Here is an 18,286-nt window from a genome sequence, read left to right as displayed (position 1 = left end):
CCATTTCTAATTTTGTTTTTTTAACTCCCTCACCACTACTGTACATGTCTTTGGCAAACAGATGTGAGCAGATTAATATACTCAAGTTAGAAAAAAAAAGTTTGGTCTTAAAAAGCACACATGACCAATATTCCCTGGCATGTGATGGGACTATTTTGTGTGTGGATGTTCAGAATAACATCACTCACAGTGAAGTTCGCCAGAAGCTCAAGTGGGCTAACCCATTGCCCCATGCTGTACACTGTAGTGGGAGGTTCCAATATGTGTGTGACAACAGCAGACCAGTAGATAAAGAGGGCTGGTTAAAAGCCCCTATAAATATGTTATGTATACTAGCGTCAAAAGGGCTTGGCTAACGCCAGATCTAATAATTGATTGCATTTATGTAGCGCGTACCTACCCCTGATGAGGTGTTGAAATATTACTTGCAATTTTTCAATGCCTGTACACAAGCAGTTCCACTGACAACTAGGACATAGTGATGTCAGGCTCTGTTATTCATCTATATGTTGTTACAAAGCACCTGCACTATTGAAAAAGAAAAACTTTTCCAGACAGTACTCATTTTATATGCACATAAAACACTATATATGAAATGTTACAGGGTAAAGAAAGAACACAAGCTGCAATGGCTGTTTTTTTTTTTAAGGATGTTATCAAACTTCTGCAGACTGCAGCACATTTCAGTTTTCAGGCAGTGAATACTGAAGTTGATTTCTTTTGTGTAACAGCTGCAGAACCAGGATACGCTGAGGGCAATGATGAAGAAGACAGAGATGGAAATCAATAGCCGAGTGATTGAAGCAGTCAAGAGGCTGGAGGATCCGGTGCAGCGCCAGCGCGTGCTGGTGGAGCAGGAAAGGCAGAACTATCTACACGAAGAGGAAACTCTTGTTAAGAGGATATGGTAAGCAAAATAACATTTTTCCATTTCTAATGTATCCAGATCTTATTGATGTCTAAGATAGAAGTGCATAAATGTGTGTGAATGATTTTTTATCTGTCATGGTAGTGGCCTCATGCAAAAATATAAAAAATAAAATTCCACAAGGGAACCATCCTGTGCACTCTGCGGGTTCAAAATCTCCAATTTTATGACTCTCCAAGCAGATGCATCTCTGCATAAAAGCCTTTATCAATGCTTGTTAACACAGGAAGTGTCCAATCTCAAACTTTAAATAGGTGTTGTCTTAGTTTCATTGAACGTTCACTCATAGCTGTACAAAGAAGGAGTTTGATTGGTCAATTCAAATCCATCGTAATGAAAAGTGTTCTTCCACATTCATTAGTTCCAATGGTAATGTGCACACGCTTGTATCTATTACTATTATTATAGTAATAGTTACCCCTCGTTGGTTGCGAGCTGTATGGCATACCAATTCATTTGTTGCATGCTGTAAATAGCAATTCTGCCGCTTTGGCCAAGAGAGTAGTAGACACTTTACAACATCATTGAACACTGCAACCCACGTCAAGCCACATATGTAAAGTCTTTTGTGGCACTCATCCTATAGCACTAGTTTCATGACTAAACGCTCGTACATTTTGTAATAAACCTACTGGATTGTTTCCATCCTATCAAAAAGGCAGAGGCATTAACACATCCTTACTCTTCTATCCACGTTGTGCTCTTCCTCCATCAACACCGTCTTTGATAAGATGACAGCATCCACAATTTACAGTCTTCAGTCCTCAACCTTGTTCCCATTCTTTCCTACTTCCTCCTGCCATTTTCCATCTCTGCTGTCCTTCTCAATACTTCAAGAAAACTAAACCATCTTAGTAGGACTCAAACATGTGATCATCAGCTTGCATGAAAGTCCTGAAGGAATGACAATGAGCTACAGGAAACTTAATACTCTTCGGAGAATTATTTTTTTATCAAATGTGCAGTCATTTCTTTAGGGGTAGCTAGACTGAGTATTGCCTCAAATTGTGCAGATGGTCATCGAGGGGATAAGAGCCACAAAAAGATATTGTAGCTCAAGGCATGATTTCAAGTGGGTAAGACTAGGCAACAAAAAATACTGACTCGCACTCCAGCACCGATATTGGTATCAAAACTACTGAAGCTGAAACCCTTGCCACATAATTTAGCATGAAGTGGCACAATCCTGAATACTTAATCAGGGATATTTTTTGTATAATTGGTTATGGCCTCTTGAGTCCAAGTATTTTCCGGCTGTTGTGGCGAGTGACATTGATTGTGCTAGCTTCTACTCCTATTTGAGGTTGGAATTCCAAGTCCACTTTGAGAGTGGTGATTCAAGGAATGGGTAAGAGTCTAAGAATCTAAGCCCATATTGATACTTTTCTAGCACCGCATTTGCGTCATTTTTTTACGCAAAAGCTGCGCAACCTTACAAAATATAATTGTATTTTGGAAGTTTGCGCCGCTTTTGCGTCAAAAATTGACACAAATGCAGCGCTAAAAAAGTATAAATATGGGTCTTAGTCTCTAATAACCAGTGGTGTGATATTGAGTGGAGCACTGCAGAAGTAGCTCCCAAGTTGAATCTTGGACCCTTACCCAAGGGCCGCTCCACTTGACAATGCTGTTTGAAATGTGTGCCTGCCAACGCTTTGAAAGGTAGCAAGAGTATCACAGAACTTTTAAGCTTTATATTTTTAAATGATAGATTCTCACTCTTCATGTGCTGCAACAGTTGGATTTTACAGTTAGATACCTCTAATGTTTTCTTTCCCCTACCAAGTGATCAAACCAATAACTACCAAATCTCTGTATCATACCTGGTGCAAGGTATGGACATTTCTGTTCTTGCCTCTTAGAAGGAGCCTATAATGGTGAAGAGTTAAAGTCTTCTCCTCTGGCTCTTTCTCAAAGAAACCGATTCACCTGCTGCCACCAAAGTGGATGTTCGAACACAACACATTTGTGAACACTGGGGTGCACTCACTGCAGCAGCCGTGCCTTCTCGCTTACTTTTAATTCACTTAGTTCAGCATCACGTTGCATTTTGCCATTCAAAATGTGTTTTGTTAGCATTCACTGGGCACACTTATCTGCCCATTGTGACCTACTTTGCGTTTCAATATTTTGCACAGATGCAACGGCACAATCCTCTGCTGTATTAAATAATTTACTAGTACACTTTTTGAAGTTTCTCCTTGCACAACTTAAGTTGCGTGGCATTATGTGCATTAGCCTTGCCTTCCATAGAATGGCAATTTCAATCTTAACTGTGTGGGTGGCCGGTGGATTGAAGGCAACCCACTGTATACAGGTGTACCTCCCCAGTTGAAGCTAGGCTGGGGCGGGAAAGATGATGTGCTCCACAGAGCTCTTGAGCTATTAGGGCACATGTCTTATTGCAGATGTTCAGTAGGGAAGGTTCCTGGGTTAGTAGGTAATCCATTCTTTAAGCTCCAGGGTTCTGACTGGCCTTGACATAGAGTGGGCACTGTTAGATAACAGGGACTCAGTCTTGGTGGTAAAAAAAATAGAATAGGAGTAGGTTGTCATTGTTTCTTGTAGTCTGGTGGTGTGGGCGAAATCACACACCGATAGCCAGAAGAAGTGGTTTGCACACACAGCGCAACTACTTTGCCTATTGGTTGGATGTTTTCTCCCCTCTCAGAGATTCACTGGCAGGCTTTTCAATCACGCTTAGGAATCTAAAGTATTTTTGAAATTGAGACTTCTAGAGACTATGAGCTGTCTAAAGCATACCTTGCTGAGTAGAGGAGCTGCTGCTGAGAGTTCTCCTTAGAGATGAGGTCTTCTCACCTTGGTGGTTGTGTGCTTATGGGGGTTTTGGTGACAAACTGAATTTGCCTCAGTAAACAGTGTGACACCCTCACATGCTCTCCCTCACAATTAGTGTCCTCAGGTCCGATTTTCACATCCCATGCACATAGTAAATACTTGTGGGCTTATTTATCATTATATCACGCAGCACAGCAAGTCAACTTGCTGCTCTGCGTGACGGGGAAAGGGTAGTAATGCACCATACTTAACACGTTACGGCGCACAATGGTTTGCCTAGCACCAATGCAGGCACCCTTGCACTATGGTGCAAGGGTGCCTGTGCTGTAAGCAGGATTGTTTTTGTTCAGGAAAGGACACCTTCCTGTACACAAACAATTATCTGAGGCATATTACTCTTTCTATGAGTGCTGCAGAAGGCAGCGCACTTAGAAAGAGGAAGTAACAAGCACAAATTAAGATATTTCTCCTTGTTAAGCCTCACCTGGGGGAGGTGTAGATTTTTGACGCATTTCCAAGTCTACTAGTAATGGTAATTCTAGGAATGCACCAAAATCCATGGGTGGGTGCGTGGAAACAACCACATTCCACCCATGGAACGCCTTCCCAGGGCAGTGTGACACAATACAGTAATTTGCGCTGTGTTACTCTAGATTTATCAAAACAGGCAAGGCCACGCTCGGTGGCCTTGTTTGGCTTGGTAAATTTGCCTTGCAACTCCTTTAATAAAGTATGTAGAGTTCACTCAGCCTGTGGCCTTTGATCTGATGGTTAAAGACTGTAAGAGTATCTATTCTTTTACTGCCGGATTTGGAAGACCCTCTGGCCTGCTGAAGTAGACCAAGGACTGAGGATTCCTGTGCAGATTTCATGATCCACACAGGAGAGGAGCTTGAGGAGGACCATGCCCCTAAAGGTTTGTTTGATGGCATGTGTGGCTGTAGATACACATGCTTTGCATAAGTCCGCCATCTAGTGTTGGGCTCGGAGTGTTACAAGTTGTTTTTCTTTGAAGAATGTTTCAGAGTCACAAATTTGAGTGACTCCTCCTCTCTGTGATAGTGCGCATGGGCATTGAGTCCTTTGTTAGATTGTTTTCTCTCTGCTGTCGGGTTCAGACATGTATTCCTCTTGCTTCGGTGTTCCTCGGCTAGGTCTATTCCAAACTCTACTTTCCATCTTTCTATCAGTGAAGGTATTGTATTTCGATCACATATTCTCTATCTAATGCTTTCTAAGCAAATTTCTGCTTAGGGTTTGGGTAACCGCCCTTCGGGGCGCCACCTCCTGTCTCGGGCCTATTACTCCGCGAGATGTCGAGAAATGCAGGGCAAGTGAAACGTGCTCCATTTTGATTTTATCCTCGATGCCATTTGAAATTCCCGCACATCGATCATCACCAGGTGTGTAATCTCTGCTTGTCCCCAGACCACAAGGAAGAAACCTGTGACGCCTGTCATTATTTCCGCTCCAAGAAGACCATAAGAGACTGGAGAGCATGTCAGTTGGAGATGTCATCGAAGATGCCAAACGACATCGCTGATATCTTCGGGAAAAGCATGTACAGGAGGAGATTCACCAAGAAGAGGCTTTTTCCATTGGAGAATCAGACTTGGATGTTCAATTGGACATCCAAAGCCAGCATCTTACCTCAGCACAACCTGTGAGTACTACCCAGAGCCCCCCCTGAAAAGACTTTAAAGAAGCTACATAAAACGGTCATTGGTCTACCTCTGCCTTCGGGCCATGGTCGGATCCGAAAATTAAATTTGGATTCCCCACCTTCTGGCTCGCCACCGAAAATAGCCAAGACTAAAACGTCTTCGGCATCAAGCTCTGGCTCAATGCCTCATTCAGCCTCTGGATCAAGTCGAACCCCCGACCTGAGTGTTTCGGTTCCAATCAAAAAACCATCTACCTCTGATTCGGAGTCGAAGGCTTCTATCAGACAAAAGGCTCTGAAAGTTTCGGAATCGAAAGTCCATCCTTCAAAAGACTCAAGTCTTCCCTTGGACTTAACAGTGGAGCCTATTCTTGAAACAATGGACGATCGCCAGCACCAGCTCCACATCCACAAACAGTTTGCATTATTGCTTCTCCTCCAATTCCAATTAAGAGGAAACTTACTTTCCAGGAAACTTTGGACACAGCTTCTCCACCTAAGAAGCTCTCCAAAGACAAGGCTCCAGTACAACCTAGGCCTTCTCCTTCACACTCTCCTGTACTTTCTCTTACTCATACATCACCCCCACAATCTTCTACACTTATTGTGGAGCCACAATTCTCTCCAAAGGGTCACCAACACCTCAGGGAGATGACATAGATGACATTCCGCAGGACATAGACCCTTGGGATTTATATGATATAGATCCCATATTCCCAATTGACCCTGATTTATATCCTGCACGGCCTTCACCTCCTGAAGACACAACATCATATCAGCAGGTAATAGCACTGGCAGCTGCCTATCACAATGTCCAAGTGCATTCTGACCCAATTGAGGAAGATTTTCTATTTGACACTCTCACTTACATCCACAAGGAAAGTCAATTTCTTCCCATGCTACCAGCCATTTTTAGATATGCTACAGACATTTTTAAAGAGCCTATCATATCTAGAATAATTACTCCAAGAGTTGACAAAAAATACAAGCCAGCTCCTACAGACCCTACATACATTAGGTCGCAATTGCCTCCAGATTCCATTGTGGCTAGTGTGGCACTTAGGAGTGCCAACAGTCAATAAACAGGACATACACCTCCATCTGATAAGGTAAGTAAAAAATTAGATATTGCCAATTCCAAAGCTCTCCTAGCACGATATGATAGGGCCCACTGGGACGAGATGGAAGACCCTCTCGAGTATCTCCTAGAAGAACACCTTAAAAGGGGACAGGAGATAGTTTCAGAGGGCCAAACTATTTCAGAAAAGGCCATTAGGTGTGCCACTGATGCTGCTGATACAGCTGCAGGGGGCATTAATGCTAGCGTTATTATTAGGAGACATGCTTGGTTAAGATGCTCTGGGTTTAAGCCAGAAATGCAACAGGCGATGTTTAATAATCCTTTTGACAAAGAACATTTATTTGGGCAGCAGGTTGACACCACTATAGAGAAACAGAAAAAAGACTCAAAGACAGGAAAGGCCATGGGGACCTTATTTCCTACACCAAAAAGGGGAACTTTTCGTCCCCCACAATTTAGGGGAGGCTTCAAGACAACATCTACTGAGCCTTCCACCTTCGACCACCTCTAGAGGTTCTGCCAGTGACTGGCTACACCTTCCACCAGCCCACATTTCTCCAGTAGGGGGAAGACAACCCCATTTATATCCCCAGTGGTCCAATATCACCATGGATCAATGGGCTATGTCAATTATCCCACATGGTTACTGTCTAGAACTAATTTCCATTCCACCAAATATTCCCCCACGCACTCACAAACTTTTGCACGCCCATCTCACTCTCTTAAAGGAAGAGGTACAATCCCTTCTTCTCAAAGGGGCTATAGAACCTGTTCCCCTATCACAGCAAGGGTTAGGAGTCTATTCCCTATACCTCCTCATTCCAAAGAAAGACAGCTCATTAAGACCAATTCTGGATCTCAGACCTCTCAACCTATATGTTGGAAAATGGGTTATTGATAGGGCAGGTAGGTACCTACACCTAGCAACAAGCCACAAACCTCCACAAAAGTACAGTTAGGTCTCAGTAAATTAATCCCAGCTCTACCCTTGGTAGCTTGGCATCGAGCGTCAAGGCTTAACTTAGGAGACAAAGTGTAAAGCATTCAAATATCACAAAACAGTATTTAAATAAAACACAGGAAACAGTTTAAAAATCCAAAACCAATTTATAAAAATAGCTTATATTTTTATCTTTAAAATGACACAAAAACGATTAAAATCGGTTCAGGGGAACCGGAGATATGAATTTTTAAAGTATTATTATTTTCTAGCGCATAGAAACAAAAAGCGCCAATTGGGTCATCTGGTTGCACCAGGACCGGGACAAGGTCAAACTTTCAGGCCGACCGCGATGGAGCCCTGCTCGGATACAGGTCGCGGGAAGCCTCGGTTAAAAAGTTACCTTCTGACTTAGTCTTTATTTTGAAGTTTTTCTTCACCGGGACGAACCTGCCAGTTGGATCCGACCTCCTGGAGCCCTTGTCCGGATACGCGAAGTCGGTTTCCTCGGTGGTGATTTCTACCTTCGGACTTAGTCGTTTTTTCGAGATGAAAATCCTTCGACCGGGGTAAACCTGGATCTTGATCCGACGTCCGTGGAGCCCTTCTCGGATACGATGGCTGGAAGGTCCCGGTCAACTTTTTACGTTCGGACTTAGTCTTTTTTTCGGATGTTTTTCTTGACCGGGACGAACCACGAAGTCAGGCCGGGTCGCGGTTGAGGCAAGCCGGCTAGAATTTCCGCGTCGAGTCGGTCACTTTATGGAGCTTTTTTCTAAAATTTCTCCAATCTTTTCCAAACTTCTGGGGCTTCACCCAGATGTTCTTTTAAGGTTCTTTTGGGGTCCACAGCTCACCCCAAGGGTCCAGAAGTTCTGTGATGGTCCTTGGGAAGTGCGGACTTCAACTCCCAGAGTGCACCTGGCGCAAACTCCTTTTTGGCCACTGGGCAGTGGTCAGCTGGTCACTTTTTCAGGAGTTGGTGCAGGGGACTCTGGTTAGCAATTTTTCACCTGTAGCAAACAGGGAGTCCCTCCTTGAACCAGTGGAAGCCAGGCAAAGTCCTTCTTGTGGTGAAGCCCAAGTGTGCAGCTGGTGCAGTCTTTCTGAGTGCAGGGTCCAGGTGCAGGCCAGGGGTCCAGCAGGGCAGTCCTTCTTCTCCTTGTAGTTCCTTCTTCTTGAAATTTGGTGGGGATCTCAGGTGTGGGTGCAGGTCTGCCAGTTTTATCCTTGCTCCTGGGTGAAAAGCAGGGGGGCCCTGGTCCTCCAATCAGGGACAGGGTCGTCCCCCTGTGATGACCACTTCCTGGGAAGTGTGGCAAAAATCCATCCCAGAAGGCAACAGTCTCTAAAAATCCAAAATGGATGAATCTGATTTTTGGAGGAGAGATCTGGCTGAGCCCACCCACTGGTGTGGCTAAAAATCATAAACACACCCCTCTCCTGCCCTCTCCTAATCTAATCAAAGGGGCACCTAGCTGTCTGGGGTTGCAGGATGTGGGGGTGTTGCTGGGTGCTCCAGATGTCCTTCTCTGCCTTTGAAGACCAGTTTGGCAGCCCTCCCCCTTCCTGCCTCACCATCTGCTGAGGGGAGATTCTCTCCCCCAAGCACATTCCTTTGTGTGAAGTCAGGCCACTTCACACCTCATTAAAGTAGCCTGGCAGAAGCTGCTGCAGGCTGGCCAATCAGAGCACAGCAGCAAAAACAATGCAGAGCTGAAATTGGCAACTTTTTAGGTAAAGTCTAAACTTTTTACCTGCACTAGTTATATTAAATCCAACAACTGGAAGTTGTGGGATTTATTATAACAATCAATTTGATACCAAATTCTTGGTATGTAACAGTTAAGGAGACTTTAAAATGTAAAATAAAGTCTGCCCATTCTAGCCTATGAAGGCCATTTACTTCAATGAGGGAAAAACGAATTTGGCTGTTTTTACCTCACCAGGGCTTATAAATCTATTTTTATAAAGTCCCTGCTTATAGTTACATGGCACCCAGCCCTAGGGGCACATAGGGCACACCTTAGGGGTGACTTATATGTAAAAATAAGGTAGTTTAAAACTTTGGAAGTACCTTTAATTCCAAAGTCGAATTTGCATATAACTTTAATTTAAAAGCAGCCAGCAAGGCAGGCTTGCTTTTAAAATGACACTGGGCACCTCAGCAATGCACCTAGGTGTGCACCACCTATGCTGTGGTCCCTAAACCTACATGCCCTACCATATACTAGGGACTTATAGGTAGGTTAACTTAGCCAATTATAATTAGCCTAATTTGCATATCCATTTTACACAGAGCACAGGCCCTGGGACTGGTTAGCAGTACCCAGGGCACCATCAGAGTCAGGAAAACACCAGCATAAAGTGGAAAATGGGGGCAAAAAGTTAGGGGGCCTCTGCAATCAGCCCCAGTTTCTCACACTATGCATACCTTCAGAGCATTTTCATATGGTCACTCTGAAAGATGTTATTCCCCTATTACAGCAAAAAGATTTCATGACAGCATTAGATCTCAAAGATGCTTATTTCTACATTCCTATACATCCAGCACATCGCAAATATCTCAGTTTTGTCATTGCGCCAAAACATTACCAAGTCAAGGTTCTACCATTCGGGGCAGCAACGGCTCGGATGGTATTACAAAATGCTTAGCGGTAGTCACTGCATTTCACAGAAGACAACATATTCATGTATTCCCTTGCTTGGACGATTGGCTCATCAAAGTCAATACCATCCAAAAATGTCAGAAACATACTCAGGACACAGTAAGCCTTCTACAGAGTCTGGGATTTACAATCAACTTTCTCAAACTCCATCTTCTACCCCCACAGATACAGCCTTATCTGGGAGCAATTCGCAATACTCACTCAGGGTTGGCATATCCAAACCCAACACGGATTCAAGCTTTCCAAACTCTTCTGTCTCAATTACAGGAGAACCATACTTACCCAGTCAGGCTAGTGATGCAGTTATTAGGGATGATGGCTTCCTGCCTCGCCATTGTTCCTCATGGCAGACTGCACATGCGTCCATTACAGCAGTGTCTGTCTCATCAATGGTCTCAGTCACAGGAACATTTTCAGGATCTAATGTTGCTGGACCACTCTCTGCAATGATGGAATTCCACCAACCTTTCAGAAGGGCGGCCTTATCTGATAGAGACTTCTAGTTGCAGATTCCTTACCTTAGAATTTCCCCCAGGTGTTAGACTGGATTCGGAGATTTTTCTTCGAGCAATACCCTTGCGCGTCAGCAGGTTGGGTCGGTCATTTCTGACACAACTTTCCCACAAAGCGGTTCTAGTCCGTACAGGCAACATGACTACTATGAATTACCTGCAGAAACGGGGGACGGGGGACACACTCATCTCAATTGTCCCTTCTAGCGCAGATAATTTGGAAGTGGGTAATTCACAATCACATTCACTTATGGGAGAATATCTCCCAGGAATGGACAATCTGTTTGCAGACCTCCTAAGAAGGATGCAGCAACAAGTCCACGAATGGGAACTTCACCCACAAGTACTTCACCAACGCTTTCACCTTTGGGGAAAACCAGACATAGATCTCTTCGCCACCGTAGAAAATTCAAAATGCCAAAACTTTACATCCTGATACCCACACACTCAGTCCAGTGGATGAATTGGTCATGGATATTTGCTAATGCTTTTACACCTCTCCCACTCATTCTATTTCTGGTTCGCAAACTGAGACCAACATCACTCACAATGATCCTTGTAGCCCCCAAATGGGCACGTCAACCTTGGTACACAACACTATTGGATTTGTCTGTGGCTCTCCATCAGAAACTTCCCAACAGACCACACCTTTCGACTCAAAAGTGAGGTCAGATCAGACATCCAGACCCAAAAACACTCAATCTTGCTATATGACTCCTGAGGTCATAGAGTTTGGATATTTACAACTTCCATCTGAATGTATGGGCATTCTGAGAGAGGCACGTAAATCTACAACTAGACAGTGATATGCTGCAAAGTGGAAACATTTTGTATGCTACTGTCAACCTAAACACATTGATCCACTCAAAGCATCAGTGCAAATCATTATTTATATGCTACATTTACAAAAAGCACATTTAGCATATTCACCTATTATACTTCACTTAGCAGATATAGCTGCTTACCTACAAAACAGACAACACATTTCTTTGTTCAGAATTCCTCTAATTAAAGCACTCATGGAAGGGACTTAAGAGGGTTATTCCTCCCAGGGTTTCTCCTGCTCCAGTATGGAACCTTAATATTGTTCTTACTGGACTTATGAGTTCATCATTTGAACCAACGCATTCCTGTTTGTTCTCTACAATTTCTTTCATGTAAAGTTGCCTTTCTCGTGGCTATCACTTCTCTACGACGTGTAAGTGAATTACAAGCTTTCACTTCAGAAGAACCCTTTTTTGAAGTACATAAAGATAGAGTGGTCCTTAGAACAAACTCAACATTTCTACCAAAAGTAGTTTCACAATTTCACATTAACCAATTAGTTGAGGTACCTGTCTTTTTCCCTCAGCCAGACTCAGTCGCTGAAAGAGCTTTGCCCACACTAGATGTTAAACGAGCTCTTATGTATTACCATTGACAGAACCAAAAGTTAAAAAAAATCTAAACAGCTTTTTGGAGCATTTTCAAAACCTCACAAAGGCAATCTAATTTCCAAAAATCGGATAGCAAGATGGATAGTCAAATGTATTCAAACTTGTTATCTCAAAGCTAAAAGACAATTACCTATAGCACACTCTGCGAGAAAAAAGGTGCATCTATGGCCTTTTTAGGAAACATTTCAATAGCAGACATTTGTAAGGCTGCTACTTGGTCTACACCACACACATCCATAAGCACTACTGTGTAGATGTTTTATCTCACCAGCAAGCAAATGTTGACCGGGCAGTGCTCAGGACCCTTTTTCAAGCTACTCCAACTCCTACAGGCTAGCCACCGCTTATTTGGAGGGGACTGCTTTACAGTCTCTGCAAAGCATATGTATCTAGAGCCACACATGCCATTGAATGGAAAATGTTACTTACCCCGTAGACATCTGTTTGTGGCATGTAGAGCTGTAGATTCACATGCGCCCTCCCTCCTCCCCAGATGCCTGTAGTCATTGTAGTGAAATCCTTTCATGTCACAAATAGATGGTTACTGGGTAAGTAACATTTTCCTTTTTTTACATAGTCACATAGGTGAACCCTTTGTTCTCTGAAAACTGTTTGATGGACATCCTTCCCAAAAAATCATTATTTCACTATTGATTGCTCTGCAATAAAAATAGAGCCTGAAACTCAGCAACCCCGCCCTCCCCTTTGGTTCCCTGGAAGGCTGGCTTTTTTGTGGCTGGTTGGTGCAGTGGTTTGTGATCAGTCTGTGCAATACCTGGCCCCATCCTTTTTCCTTCCTGACCCACAATAACCATGTTACCATTATCCAGGATCTTGGGTATTGTTGTCAAGGCCTGTTTTACAGCCACCACAGTTTTGACCAACTCCAGTTGTGGGGTCCGCTCCCCTTTTTGTGAGCCCACTGATGGCCTTGGATCAGAGAGTTTTCATCCTGGAATGGTGCAGGGAGGTCTTACTCGGCTTTGCCTCATACTATATATCCATCCTCTTTCTCTGCAGTGGATTGAGAGTACCGACTCAACCCTCCACAGCCAGTAAACAAGCACAGCTCTGGCACTATCATCCAGAGTGCATTCCTAGAGTTTAAGATCTTGGGGACAAATTCCAACAACTGCACTTTATCATCTGCTTACTCCATTTCATTGATGTGAATGTGTGGGAAAATGTCTCTTTTAGCATAATCGCTCTATTATTTGTTTAACTGATGCTGCTGGTCTTTTGTGCACTGGTACTGCTAACCAGGCTCAGTGCATGTGCCCTAACCTTAAAAACATGTACAAAATAGTTATACTCCTATAAAAGTGTACGCAGGGCCTGTAAGTCAAAGATCACTAGTGGACTGCATCACCCTTTGTGCCACCCACTACAGGAGCAGTGCAAACATGATTTCAGGTCTACCATTGTAGCTTGGCTATTCAGTTTTAAACCTCCAAATTCAACCTTTCAAAGTAACCCCTTTTGACAGGCCTAAGCCATTCTTTTAAATATTAAATATATTATTAAGGCAGGGTGCATGGCATTTAAAAGTGAGACAAGTAAAACGTTTAACTTTAATATACTTTTACAATGAAAATCCCCCAAAAGCTATTTTCAATGTAGCAGGATGGGCTGTTCCATAGGAACGCACATGGGATACAATATTACATTCACAGCTACAAATTTAATTCATGGACTTCTTTAAATATTTATCACAAGGGCAATTCACTGGTGAAGTTGGATTTGTAATGAATTTTTTAGAAAAGGTAATGTTATAAAGTCACCTTTTTGATGCCTAAGGCCTCTGGAAGTTCCTGTGCATGAGCCCCACCTGTCATTAGGCAGCAGAATAGCCCCCTTTGTAATAAGTGAAGACTGCTCCCGGAGCAGGACAAAGGCTTGGGTATAGAGAGGTGTTTTTGTTCCTCTGAAAGGATGACCATTTGGGCTGCGCTGAGAAACGTGACTAACTTCAAAAGAGGGCTATCCTGTAACAGGCAAGTGCTAGATGACATCTGGGCAGGGCCATTCTTTGTTACCCTACGCAGGCACCAATCCCAGTGGGAGAGGAGCTGGCCCCAGAACTGGTTTGAAGTGACCAAATAGAATGGGTTGCTCATTTCCCTGGCCACACCTTTTGGGTGGCATAGGCTTTGCACAGAGGGAGAAGGGATCCATCATTTTGGATTTGGGCAGAGAGGAGCTCTGTGGTATTGTTTCAGTAAGACACACAGGAACCACTGCAAAAATGGGTAGGTTACCACTGGGAACATTTCCCTATTGTAAGAGAGGGTCCAAGAGTAGCCCCCTCTTCCCCCAGCCTGGTGTGAGGCATCTATGTGGGCCCTTAGGCATCCTCTTCAGAACACTACTGGACCTGTGTAAGAAGAAAGATTGCAACTGCTGTTGGGACTTGTGAGGAGAACTGAAAGGTTGGACCTTCTCCTAGCTGTACCCAGGACAAAGAAATGGACTGCAATGGTCAGCTGACAGAAACACAATAAGCTATAAGAAGCCCCTTTTTCTGAAGAGCCCAGCTGACCAGTTCCAACTGGACCTAGCCTTGATCCTGCTGATGAGCTTTTCTGGAGTGAGTCTTGACTCACAACTTTTGTTCCTGAGGTCCAGGGACATTTGGCTGTGTAAAAATGTACTCCTGCTAATATCCTGAAAAACATGTAAGTTAGAACCTTTTTGGCTCCAAAGACCTACAGCGGCCAGGGACAAACCTGCCAATTCAAATCGACTAAAGTGGGTTGATGTTGGGCAAAAAATTAAGGGCCTTTGCTCTGAACTTTTCCACAACAGCAAATGTGTTTCAGCTGGAGGGTATCAAGTCTTACGGAGCCCTGTTCATCTACAGTTTGCAGTCTTGCCACGCACTAGGGATCCGAACTCGAAAAAAAGTGACTAGGTCCAAATGTAGAAATCTTTACCGTGTGAAAGCACCGAAAGTATCCGGCCAGCGAGGGACCTTCTTTGGACAACATTTTTAATTTATCTGCGCTCAGAGCTTATCCACCAAAATCAGTTGCCTCACCAGGACCTCGTCTGATGTCTGTCTGGCTTAGTGGAGTTCTTCCCAGCCACAGTGTGCTTCCTTGCCCCACTTAGGATTTTTTACTTCTATTTTAGACACATATGGCCAGATTTACTAACTTTTCAGGCAATGTAATGCAACAAGGTAGCTTACTGTGCTGTGTCGGCGAAATGGGAGAGGCAAGAAATGTGTTTTATCTACAAAGATATGGCACCCTTCTGCTCTGGCATAGCACTTGCACTTGCACTTCAGGCCACCTAGTGTCAACGTAGGTATCCTTCCAACATGGTGAACGGGTTCCTGCACTAGAAGCAGGAATGTTTTTGTGCAGGAAGGAATATCTCCTGCACAAAAACAATCAGTAGAGGCATATTCCTCTTTCTATGTGTGCAGCAGAATGCAGCACACATAGAAAGAGAAATTAACGAGGAGAAATTATTATATTTCTCCTGATTTTGCCATCTTCAGGTAGGCACATCATTTGGTTCTAAACCCAGCTTGCTGTCTGTAGTAAATCTGGGTTTGCATCAGTCACATTGGATGGATGCATGGGAACGCTCATGCTCCACCCATGTAGCCCTTCCTCAACGCAGAGTAATGCAAGATTTTCCCCAAAAATCACACAAAGCCATGCAAATCGTTTTTTGCATGGCTTCGTAAATACAGAAATGCATTTTATGTTGGCTGGATTAAACAAGGACACAACCGTGACACAGATTGTTAGTGTTAAACCTGATATCCTAGATGGTGTATTCTCCCAAACATTTCGCCTTCACTCCTCCTGTTTTACTAAATTTGTTTTTGTTGACTTTAAGACTCTGCACCATTTACATTTGCTAACCCAGATCCTAGACCCTTGAATGGCATCAGACTGCACTCCTCTTCAAGAAAATGAGAAATCTTGATGTTTTGGGCTCTTCACGACCGCGAATAGGCCCATTCGCGCCAAGATTCTGCCTCCCGCAACAACAGCCAGTGAGAAGCTCTGGTGATCCGACTCTTTGCGTTTGAGCAACGACCGCCCATGGTGAATGCCAACATGAAACTCCAGCAAAGCCCAACAGGATCTTCATGCTACAGCAACAATCGTTCACGATGCCAGACCTGCTCTTTAGGCTACAGCGACGATAGCCTTGCTCCTCACAGCCTCCTCCACAGCAGACTGATGGACTTCAAAGAAGGGAAAACAAAACACCCTGACAAAAGTGGACTCCTAAACAGCTTAGCAGAGCTATATGAAACAAATGAAAAAGCACAACCTTCCAGAAGTAGAACGCCAAATTATAGTCAGACATGTCTTCACAAATGACATACTTCATTAAAGAAATAAAATTGATAGAAGACCAAGTAAGCTCAAAGGACAGTTCCATTTCAGTACTCATCTCCATTATGGCAGAGACTCACATCAGAGTGGAACATATGTCAGAGGAAATCAGAGCCTTTAAAGACAAATGAGACAAGCTTGAGAACAGATCAAGAAGAGACAATGTAAGAATCAACAACTCAACTGAACATTTTGAAGGAACCAACATAGAGAAATTCAGTTCCACCCCATTTTGCTACACCTTTGAAAAAAATGAAGACTTCACAATACAAGTTGTAAAAGCCCGTAGGGTAGGAGCACCCTCCCAGGCACCAGGAGTGCGACCAAGGGGCATTCTGGTGAAACTGGCATTTTCTCAGTGAGGAGTGCATGCTGCATTTGTTGTAGACATATCACAAAGTCACTGGCCAAAAGAAAGGCACTGCAGGAAATTACGATTGAGTTACCTAAACACCAGTTTAGGTACAGAAGGATCTACCCATTTGTTCTAGTCTTCCAGATGGACTTTAGCACTAACATTATTTAAATAGTGGATGAAGGAAGAAACATAATAGACCCTAATGCTATTGCACCAGCAGATCACACCAAAGAACAGCCAGAGCCATTCAGACGCAACATGAAAATCACAACATAAGACATAACATAATCTAAAGGGAAATAAGGACCTATTTCTCATCTATCACTTTTCTTCAGGAGACACACCTCATGAAAGAAACAGTATTAGTAATCGACAAGAAATATTCTATATATACATGCTTCTGCTCAACAGAAAGCATGTGGAACTGTAATGGTGATTACAGAGATCCCCATATTGTTATACAACACAAAATAAAGGACAGTGGAGATGGGAGTTACGTACTAATGCTATGTAAAATAGGGAAATAAAGACATTACACTGGTGGCCTTATATGCTTCAAATTCAAAAAAGGACAAATGTCACCAGAGATGACTGCAATTAATGAGATACAATCAGAAGGGAGAATTTGCATGGAAGGGAGATCTTAACTAGCTACTCACATCAGAATTCAACAGGCATGCACATGACTGGCACCTCAGTGGTGGAGATGTCTGGAACATTGCTAAAACCACTAGCCACATCCTGCAAGGGTGTCCCCATTATGGTCTGGATAGTTTTTGTGCCAGAAGGGGTACCTTCCTGCGCTAAAGCTATCATTGGAGTCTTTTGCAGCACACCTTGAAAAAAGCAATAACAAGGAGAAATAAACATATTTCTTCTCATAACTCCATCCGCATTTCTACAACTGATAGACAAGTCTAACAAGCACAATGGGTCAGATTTGTCAAACTTCTCTGTTGCCCCTGCAACATGCAAGGTGATTTAAGGGCAACACTATGATTAAATCAGATTTACAAAGCCACCTTGAGTGGTCCTGCAAGTTTGGTAAATCCGGAGTAACACAAGGCAGCACAAGTCCGTATCTTGCGTTATTCTGCACTGGGAAGGCATTACATGGGTGGAGATTGGGTGTTCCAATGGTTCCAACCCTTGCTTTTTGCCGCATTCCCAGGTCTACTTCAAATAGTAAACCTGGGAATGTGTCAAAATTGTATGCCTTTCCAATTGAGGTGCATGAGGAGAAATATCTTTATTCTCTCTTATTGTTTCCTCTTCCCATGTGTGCTGCACTCTGCAGCACACTTAGAAAGAGGAAAAAGTATTTAATTCCTTAGCTGCCAGGCCCTTTCTCCTTCCTGTGCGTAGCCTTTTTTTGGCTATTTGGGGGTAGTTCGCTCTCAAACGTTCATAACTTTTTGTCCACATAAACTATACATGCCATATTTGCATCCTTTTTTTTCAACATTCGGGGGATTCTAAAGGTACCCAGAGTTTGTGGGTTCCCCTGGAGGGGAGACCAAGAAATAAGCCAAAATACAG

The 18,286-nt window shown here is 43.4% G+C and overlaps 1 protein-coding gene across 12 annotated transcripts in view; it reads left to right on the top strand.

Annotated features, from left to right (window-relative positions):
• KIAA1217 (KIAA1217 ortholog) overlaps window positions 1-18,286 on the top strand; it is a 1,319,791-nt gene that overhangs the window by 1,174,163 nt on the left and 127,342 nt on the right. For all 12 annotated transcript variants that reach the window (XM_069211370.1, XM_069211371.1, XM_069211380.1 and 9 more), the window contains one exon: window positions 732-907. In XM_069211370.1, coding sequence (XP_069067471.1) covers window positions 732-907 — 176 coding nt within the window. The remainder of the gene's footprint in view (window positions 1-731; window positions 908-18,286) is intronic.

The sequence above is a fragment of the Pleurodeles waltl genome, chromosome 10, assembly GCF_031143425.1.
Source record: "Pleurodeles waltl isolate 20211129_DDA chromosome 10, aPleWal1.hap1.20221129, whole genome shotgun sequence".
Classification (NCBI taxonomy): domain Eukaryota; kingdom Metazoa; phylum Chordata; class Amphibia; order Caudata; family Salamandridae; genus Pleurodeles; species Pleurodeles waltl.
The sequence above is the reverse complement of the archived record's forward strand: the minus strand, read 5'-3'. Positions and strand labels throughout refer to the sequence as shown.